This window comes from Cervus elaphus, chromosome X, assembly GCF_910594005.1.
Source record: "Cervus elaphus chromosome X, mCerEla1.1, whole genome shotgun sequence".
Lineage (NCBI taxonomy): Eukaryota > Metazoa > Chordata > Mammalia > Artiodactyla > Cervidae > Cervus > Cervus elaphus.
In genome coordinates, this window is record NC_057848.1 from 44,286,754 (window position 1) to 44,296,785 (window position 10,032).

Sequence of the window (10,032 nt, forward strand, 5' to 3'; positions counted from 1 at the left end):
AGGGAGGGGGACCTCTAAATTAAAAAAAAAAGCCTTGATAAGACATCTATCCATAAACCTTATTGGTTGTTCCTCTAAGAAAGGGTATCACAAAGTGAGGAGGGCTTGTCCTCCACCCATAACATGGTGGCTTTGGCGTCCCAAGGGCCTCAGTTCTTCAGTGTTTGCTGCCCAGCAGACAGAGTTCCTTAGCACAGGTACTAAGGAATAAACTGCCGGGGGGAGGGGGAACTGTGGCAGCAGCTTGCAGCAGGAAGCACCTACTCCTTATGCACTCGAATATTATTCAGGGGTCTTTTGTTAGAGGCTAATTTTTGTGTGAGAGATAAACGCAAGAGCTGGTAAAACTTGGGAGATGACTCATAATATGGCCTTGAATATATGCAGGCTGGCAAGGCCTGGGGGAGCTCAGGTCACAAGCAGCTCAGAGGAAAACCCTATGCCAAGGCAGACAAAGACAGTTCCAGCCATCACAGAACAACGGGTACATGCCCTTCTAAAGAAGGTCTTTTTTAAAAGCTCTCAGAAAGGGCTTTAAAATATAGTACATGGGAAGCAAAGCCTGAAAAAAAAAGAGGAGATGCCCTGCCCCATCATTATTGTGAATTAGCCATTTGATCACCGACCATCACTTGAACATCCACGCATTGCTGCAGCAAATGGGTCTGGGTAATTGGAGGCCAGCTATTTGTCCACTAGAGAGACAGAGCTATTAGGGTGATGTCTGAGTGAGTTATTGAAGGGGGTGGGAGGCACTCCTAGCACAGAATGGGTCCTTGAAATAGTTTCTTGTATGATGGCTTAGAAAGAAAAATGGAACTCCAGCCCCATTTGCTAATGTCTGCTGCATCTAGATGGGAGTGTGCTCTGTCCATGAGTTTCATGTTGACTCAGGTGCCAGGAAGACATTGGAGAAGAGGAAACAGGCTGGAGACCCTGCTGTTGGGATCAGCACTGGGGTGGGGAGTGACTGCTGGATAAGTGGCTGCATTTGGGTGGGGGAGGTGGGAGGAAGGGTAGCAGAGGTTTGCTGGGTTCCATGCATCCAGACCAGCTCCATCCCTGGATCAGGTCACCCTGGGCAATGACTAGGAGGGAGAGAGGAAGGGACATCCTAAGGCCAGAACCATTCAACTGAGGCTGGCTTTTCAGTGGATATCTTCATGTGTGAGGGATGTGCTGAAATGGTGTAATGACAAGTTCTTTTTTGTTTGTAATATTTCAAATTCCTGGCTCCCAAGTACTGATCAGCAAAATAATCAGGTGGCATGGACCTGCTTACCTCATATCTGCTTAGGAAAGAGGCCTCTTTCCTCCTGTAGTTTTCTCTTTCCTCCACTCTTACAAAGCACACAAGGAAGCCACTTTCTTTGATTGATTTATTTACTTGGCTGTCCTGGGTCTTAGTTGTAGCATTCAGGGTCTTCAAGCTTCATTGTGGCATTCAGGATCTTTTAGTTGTGGCTTGTGAGATCTAGTTCCCTGACCAGGGGTCAAACCTGGGCCCTCTGCATTGGGAGTGCAGAGTCTTAGCCACTGGACTACCAGGGAAGTCCCTAGGAAGCCACTTTCCTGCTTTATTTCCATGGAAGAAGGAAGGAGAAATAATCATGTAAGTCTATATTTGTTGAAGACTTTCCATGAATCAAGCATTTACAATGATCCAGAGAAGTAGGTATTAATACTGGTCCCATTTTACAAATGAGGACACTGAGGCTCATTTACCCCTGCTTATTTCCTTCACAACACTGATCACCATCTCTAATCAGCTTGTTGATTTGTACCTTTGTCTGTCTACCCACATAAAATGTATACTCTATGAGAGAGGATTTTTGCCTGTTTTGTTCACTGTGTAATGTCCAGTGCCTACACGTGTGTGTGGCACATCACAGCTTCTTAATAGCTTGTATCTTTCGTCACATCTGGGATTTGATTTTACCCTACTTACAAGCTCATCATTTAGCCTGTTACCGTTTCATGGGTGCTGGAAGGAAACGTGAGATTCCCAGATCAGAGAGAACAGACTGCATGACTCACAGCACAGCAAGTAGCATGAACATCACCATGTTTGCGTCAGTTCCCCATATCCCCACCCCACAGGGCGACACAGAGGGATGGCTGATGGCCCCCGAGCTTGGGGAACTCAGCATTTTGTAGTGGGCAGTAGGCATGCCTACTCTTTGTCCCAGAAGGTGGCATTAATTCATCCCTCAAGATTACTCACTGCAAACATAACCCTGAGAAATGTCCCAGATAAGGAGCACTCAGGACCTTGCATTCTTAGCATGGCCAATGTTGACTTAAAAATTGTCTGCAACCTAAAAGTTGAGCATTACATTTTATTCAATGGGAATTTTTAGGACTTCAAGCCCAAGAGACAGCATCTCAAGTAACTCTGAGAGAAGTGCTTTGAGGAGGTGGGGGGAGGGGTGGCGGGGGGGTGGGGAGAAAGAGTCAGGTTATATAGAAGTTTTGTAACAAAGGGCAGGTAGTGTGAACGTCAAAAGATGATTGCTGATTAAAGAAAACCAGATATCCCAAGTTAAGGAATTTAGTGCTTTTTGATGTATGGGAAGACACAAGAGTCTTGGTTCACTGATATCATTCCTTTGATATACACCTCTGCTATCTGGAACCAGTGTCCTGAGTTTCCTCAGGGCTCCCCGTAAGGACTGGCTGCAGTCTGATGGCTGCTAGACAGCAGGTATTCTTTCCTTCCTGGGTTCCCTCAGGGTTCACCAGCTCACCATCCTTGGTGTCTGCAACTGCTATTGACTTTGACATCCTTTGTTTACTGACACGGCAGGAAATATTCCATTTCTCACTAGCAACAAATATAGGAGCACAAGAGAACCATGGAAGAATATCTCCCAATATCCTCCCCTCTGTGCACTTCTGAGCCACACATGGGCACTTGGCAGGGCTACCTTGTATTAGTCTCTCTTTAATGCATAGGCCTTGTCTCCATATCTGATCTAGACTGTGAATTTACTGGGGACAATCCCCCTACATAATCTGTGGTCTTCATTACTATCCAGGTGTGTCATACATCGTGGTTCCTTAGTAAACAACAAAGAACGACGATGGCAGCAGCAACAGGCTTTGGGGTCACAGACTTGAGTGTGAATGTCCGCTCTGATTCCAACTCATGCTGTGACCTCAGAAAATGTGCTTCACCCCTCTGAACCTGTTCACTTGTCTGTAAAATGGCCACAAGACAAGGTATTTCTTTCAGAGGGTTCTTGTAATTTAAATAAATTAATGCAAATGTGGCAAATAGAAAGTGCCTGGAGTGTAATAAATATTAAATCTTAGCTCTTTATTGTTGTAATTATTATTAGTAAGCCCTGATGTGCTAGGCATTTTAATAATTGGTTTGAAAAACATAATCCTCTGGAATTCTCTGGGGGTCAGTGGTTAGGACTCTGCGCTTCCAATGCAGGGGGCACAGGTTTGATCCTAGGTCAGGGAACTAAGATCCCGCATGCCTCAAGCTAAAAAAAAAAAAAAGAAGATATATATGTATATACACACATACATATATAATCGTCTTTCTTGAGCATAATAGATATTGTTATCCTTTTTTTTTTTTGTACACAAGGAAACAAGTTCATAAACAGACATTTCTCCAAAGAAGACATACAGATGGCTAACAAACACATGAAAAGATGCTCAACATCACTCATTATCAGAGAAATGCAAATCAAAACCACAATGAGGTACCATTACACGCCAGTCAGGATGGCTGCTATCCAAAAGTCTACAAGCAATAAATGCTGGAGAGGGTGTGGAGAAAAGGGAACCCTCTTACACTGTTGGTGGGAATGCAAACTAGTACAGCCACTATGGAAAACAGTGTGGAGATTTCTTAAAAAACTGGAAATAGAACTGCCATATGACCCAGCAATCCCACTTCTGGGCATACACACTGAGGAAACCAGATCTGAAAGAGACACGTGCACCCCAATGTTCATCACAGCACTGTTTATAATAGCCAGGACATGGAAGCAACCTAGATGCCCATCAGCAGATGAATGGATAAGGAAGCTGTGGTACATATACACCATGGAATATTACTCAGCCATTAAAAAGAATTCATTTGAATCAGTTCTAATGAGATGGATGAAGCTGGAGCCCATTATACAGAGTGAAGTAAGCCAGAAAGATAAAGAATATTACAGCATACTAATACATATATATGGAATTTAGAAAGATGGTAATGATAACCCTATATGCAAAACAGAAAAAGAGACACAGAAGTACAGAACAGACTTTTGAACTCTGTGGGAGAAGGTGAGGGTGGGATGTTTCGAGAGAACAGCATGTATATTATCTATAGGGAAACAGATCACCAGCCCAGGTGGGATGCATGAGACAAGTGCTCGGGCCTGGTGCACTGGGAAGACCCAGAGGAATAGGGTGGAGAGGGAGGTGGGAGGGGGGATCGGGATGGGGAATACATGTAACTCCATGGCTGATTCATGTCAATGTATGACAAAACCCACTGAAATGTTGTGAAGTAATTAGCCTCCAACTAATAAAAAAAAAACATGTAAATTTAAAAGTACAAAAAACTTTGCTTCTACACACACACACACAAAAAAAAGGAAACAAGTTCAGAAAGATTAAAGTAACTTTTACACAAAGTGGCAGAGTGGAGTTCTGAGCTATTTCTGAATGGTTTCATCCTTTTTGAAGGAGTGGAACAGCAACACCACTTTTAAATGAAATGCTTAGGGACCCTCACAGCCACTGAGCCACCAAGGATCTTACTTCGACTTTCCCCAGAAGCCTGGCCTGGGGGAGTGGGGAGATAAAAAAGCTGAAGGGGAGAGCTGGGATGGGGGCTAGCTTTCTGAGGAGCTGAGGGTCAGAACATCGTGTTGAAGGAGGGCCAAAGCAGAATTCAATCCAAATGCAGGTGATTTCACCGAGGCTGGGAAAGTAACAGCTTCCTGGTTGGAGAATGGAAAACCCTCCCCCGAGAGGCTGTAGGGCCCAGGCTCCTCCACTCACTGCAGTGGAATGGGTCTCCGGACCTTATGTTTGCTTCCCTTTCTCCTGGGATTTATGCAGAGAGGCCTGCAGAGCCTGAAACCACCAGAGACCAAATAAAACCAATTCAAAGCCAAGTAGATGCTCTCTTCTTGAAGGTGTTCAGGGTGACCTCATCCACAACAGAGCTGGTTGTCACTCCTCCCTCATCTGGGGGCCTCCTGCTGGGGAGTGCTCATCCTCTTTTCCTGGGCTGTTAGCCAGCTGGGATAGATGCTTCACTCCAAGACACGTGTGCATTTTGTCCCAGATTGGCGCTCGCTGTGATGGGTCTTTGAACTCGTCAGGCAACTCCAGGAAGTGGAAGAGGATCAAAGAACACAAGAGAATCATGGTTAAGCCTCTTTTAAAGTCTAGGTTGGATGTGCTGTGAAGAGGGTAGAGGTAGTTCCCATGACCAAGGACACCATACAAAGAGAAGAGCAGTGAGGCCTCAGAAAGGACCACTTGCACCATCATTTCCTGGCACGGAGGAGTGGGTTTACAACCTGCAGATTAGTGGGCCCCCTCTCAGACCCTCCACATCAGAATCTTTGGGGCTGGGTCCCAAGTTAGCATTTTGAACAAGTTCTCCAGGTGAGTCTCAGGTACCCTGTGTTAAGACATGGGTTCTATAGGGCTCCACTACACAACAGCTCTGTGATCTTAGGCAAGCTATTTCACTTTCTGAGTCTTAGTTTCTTCCTTATAGCATGGAATAAGAATAATACCTCCTTCACAGCACTATTGGGAGAATTAAATGACATACTATGTGTCATTCAACCTGGTAGTTGTTATTAAACTTCTTGTTTAATAACAAGAAGTTATGCCCCCATGCATTTTTTTCAGCTTCCCCTATTCAGTGGGAAATGCAAACTTATTTTTCTTTATTTGATGCATCCCCTGACCTCTCACAGGCAGGTGTTTGACCCCTCTAAGTACTTGTTAAAAACAGTGTTAAGGGGCTTTCCTGGTGGTCCCTTGGTTAAGAATCCACCTTGCAATGTATGGGACATACCAGTTCAATCCCTGGTCCAGGAAGATCCCATATGCCTTGGAGCAACTAAGCTGTGTGTTACAACTACTGGGTACTCTGGAGCCCATGAACCACAACTATTGAAACCCATGGGCCCAAGAGTCCATGCTCTGCCACAGGGGAGGCCACTGCAATGAGAAGCCCACACACCAGAACTAGAGAGTAGCCCTTGTTGTCTGAAACTAGAGAAAGCCTGAGTGCAGCAATGACAACCCTAAATAAATAAATAAAAAACAATGTTAAAAACCTGGGCAAAGCAGAGGCTCTGTGTATAGCGGCTACAGTTATTTAACACGGCACACTTTTCTGAGAAGTGCCTACCCAGCAGTGCCTGCTTTCAAACTATCTTCTCACCCCTCCCCACAGCCCTCCCCCTCAGTTAGAACTTATGCATCCAGCCTTGCATCTTTGTGTGGTCTGCCTCTGTCAGGGCTATGGACTATGAGTTAGTCTTATGATTACATAATGATACAACCTATGTGATCAATCTCTTGTGAGTTTGGTGAATGGGAGTTAATTCCTCAAGAATATTCCCTGGAGAGGGCTGACAAAATACAGTTTGTTAATTTCTGAAACTGAAAGCTGGCTCCCAGACCCAAGTTGACCCCCATGGAGGCACAGGTCCTCAAAGGCATGGCCTCTGTCTCACCTCTTAACCATAGCACCCTAACCAGTCCCTATAGCTCTGCCTTCCACATACTCCACTGGCTGCCTCTTTTGGGTTTTTCCCCCTATGATGGTCATTTGAACGTGATTTCATCCAGATTCATTTTTTATTGAGCTAAGAGGAGTGCAAGTGGTTCCCAGAGGTTGCTGTTACTTATAAGATATGGAGAGCTATTTAGCTTTTGGAAGCAGGGGTTAATGGTGGCAATCCATTAGGATCACCTGGTTAGTTTTAAAACAGATTCCTGGGCCCTACTCCAGAGATTCTGGTTTAACTGGCATCAGCCGGTTTTATTTTTTTATTTATTTATTTTTTCAGCCGGTTTTAAAATCAGCTCAGCTAGGTGATCCTAAAGTAGAGTCAGGTGGTACAGTAGAACAGCTGGCATACAGTATAGTATAGCCACAAGGTTATTATAGATTCATCACTTGCCTTTACTGCCTGATATAAAGTTTGATATAAGTAATACTTTCTTTTTTTTTTTTGTTTTTTTTAAAAGTGTATTTCTTATTTATTATAAAAAGATATAGAAAGTTAGGAAATATACAGAATAATATGATTTCAGGAGTTCCTAAGATTTCCAGGTTTCCAATCCCCAATCCTAGATTGATATCTGTCAGGAATTTGGAAATTAGGCCAGAGAAACTGAATGAACATCCTTAAGCAACTCAATGGGATGGAAAACTGGGGAAAGGCCATCTTCCTTGGCCTCCAGGAGGGTTCCATCCAGGAGCTGGTCCAGGGCAGAGCTTCCCTGGTCACCATCCCTCCAAAGGCAGAGGTCTGAGAAGAGGGCACCTCAGGTAGCCAGGGGCTGAGCTTGAAGCGTTGGACTTGGCATAAAATTCCTATGATGTCACAAGTTGCATCTCAATTGCTGGTGCAAATGTTCACTTGCATTCCAGTGAGTATCTGCTCACTTTAGTATAAAAAGTGTTTTATATAATCACCAGGAGAAAAATGGATGCTTCACAAGCAGATGTCCTGTCAGACCAGTGCCCCTCACTCATGTGCCAACAGGAGAAGCGGTGCCCTTGGGCGGGCTGTGGGGTCAGGCAGGCAGACCTGGGTCTGAATGCTGGTTCGGCCACATTCTGGCTGTGTGACTTTGAGCTGGTGCCTTAACCTCTCTGAGACTTAGTTTCTTCTTCTGTAAAATGCTGATAATGAGAACACCAATGGCCCAGGGATGTGGTGAGGATTGAATGAGATCATTCCCATAAATCACAAGGCCTGGCACGGGGTAAGCCCTCAATCAACTGGAGATGTCGACATTTCCTAGGACAGGGCCAGCAGTGCAGCCAGGCTCCCTCGCCCCGGGCCTTCTCCAGGTGGGGATTTTCCGGTCCGCTGGGGCTGTGCCAGAAGCTTTGGGCGCTCCCCGCCCGCCCAGGTCGGTTTCCTGCGGGGAGGCTGGCCCCGTGGGGAGGTCTTGCTGCAGGTCTTCGGGCGCTGGATGAACCCACCCGCTAGCCTGGCCTCCGGGGAGGCCGGAGGGAGGGAGTGGGGAGGGCATGTGGTCTCCAGGAGCAGAGGGGGCGCGTCCCGGGCTGCCCTTCCCGGGGTGGAGGCCCGGCGCCCCGCCCTCACTCCGGCTGCGATGCGTCCTCCGGCGCTCAACGGGGTCAGATTGTGCCTGGAGCCTTTCCCTCACTTGGGGGGCTGTCGATCCTGCTCTGTGCGGGTGTCGGTGGTGAGCCAGACGAGTGCTGTGACCTTAGGTTCGGGGCAGGCTGGGGCCGCGCGCCCCTGATGATCCCACGGTGGCCGTGGAGCTGGGAAGCTCTCTGCGCCCTCGGGGGGAGCGGGTGGGTGGCTGGATCTTGGGGCAGCCAAGGGAAGCCTCAGGGCCTCGCCTTGCCTGGGGAGCCGGCTCACCTCCCCTTCCCTTGGGGGATCGTCCGGGGTGCCCTCGGGGCCTTGCTTCCTCCCCCGGGAGCTCTGGGCTCCGGCGGCGGCGGCCCCGCGGAACTGGGCCGGGCGTTTGTCCGGAGGCCTCTTCTGGGAAGAAGCCGCCTGAGAGGCTCTGTTTTCAGGCCTTTCTCGTGAAGGGCTCTCCTGGTCACCCTCACTCCCGAATCCTCAGCCTCCAACAATTCTGGAACAGGCTCCTCCTTGGTCAACATGGGGGGTTCATCCGTGCTGCCCGCAGGTACGCCCCCAGGATCTCTCTCCTGGCCCAGCTGTGGGGGCTGAGCATCCTCTGGGACCCCTTCCGGTGGTCCAGCAGGTGACACAGGGCGGCTGGGCTGGGGGGTGCCCCCAGGGCTGGGCTCAGTGCCCTTCTGCAGGGAGCCTTCCGAATGGAAACTCTGGTTACTGTTCTCATCATTGAGATCCAGCAGGATGAGAGGGCCGCCCCCTCGGGGACTGGCGCCCCTGCCCCTCCGCTCCCGGCCTCGGGATCTCTCTGCCCCTCCACCTGCCCTCCGGCGCTCCTCCTCCTGGGGGTCCACCACTGGCACCCACTTGAAGATACGAAGGGAAGTGTCACCCACAGTCACCCAGCGCTTCTCCCATCTCCGGACCTTCTCGATGGTCGCCATCACCTTCTTGATGTCATCCTTGGCCCGGCTCCGGGTCTCGGCCCGCACGGTCCGGCCGGCCATGCTGACGGGGCTGGGGCCCAGGCCGAGCCCGCGGCTGGGCCGCCTCCCGTCCGGCGGGCTCAGGCTCGGCGCCAGCGATATAAGTAATACTTTCTTAAAGTCACTATAACTCCCTGGTCCATAGGTTGGATGAGTGACTTTTTATTGATGTAACTTCGGTTTGGCATCCTCTTCCAGTATAGTCCTGTCTCATTCACATTAAAAACCTGCTCATGTAAATACATGCCTTCATCAATAATTTATTGAAGCATTCTTGGACAGCTACCTCATTTGCAGTATCTGCCTCATCACTTTTACATTGTGAAGGTTGACTTTACCCTTGAACTGATAAAATCAGCCATGACTGGTATTAAAAGATGAGCTCTGATTCTTCCTCTTTCTTATAAGGGCACTAATCCCATTCATGAGGGCTCCACCCTCAGGCCCTAATCACTTTCCAAAGGCCCCACCTCAATATCATCACATTGGGACATTAGGATTTCAGCCTATGAATTTTGGGGGCATACAAACACTTAGTCCACAACAGTGGTCAAGGAAAACTTCACAGAAAAAGGGACAAGTAAGGAAGAACTGAAAGAAGTTTCTGAGATGAGCCATGCATATTTCTGGGGAAGAGCCTTCTTGGCAGAGGGAATAACCAGTGCAAAGAGCTCAAGTCAGGAGTGTGCTTGGTTTTTTAGGAAAAA

The 10,032-nt window shown here is 47.9% G+C and overlaps 1 protein-coding gene and 1 non-coding gene across 2 annotated transcripts; both read right to left on the minus strand.

The window, feature by feature from the left end:
* Window positions 1–1,478: 1,478 nt before the first annotated feature.
* Window positions 1,479–1,551, minus strand: TRNAG-CCC. The gene has a single exon. It is a non-coding gene; the product is annotated as a tRNA-Gly (tRNA).
* A 5,701-nt stretch (window positions 1,552–7,252) lies between these two features.
* On the minus strand, window positions 7,253–9,415 carry LOC122690697 (B-cell CLL/lymphoma 7 protein family member C-like). Its single transcript, XM_043897603.1, has one exon. It carries the CDS (start codon window positions 9,344–9,346, stop codon window positions 8,612–8,614), a length of 735 nt encoding a protein of 244 aa, XP_043753538.1. The 5' UTR covers window positions 9,347–9,415; the 3' UTR covers window positions 7,253–8,611.
* Window positions 9,416–10,032: the final 617 nt, after the last annotated feature.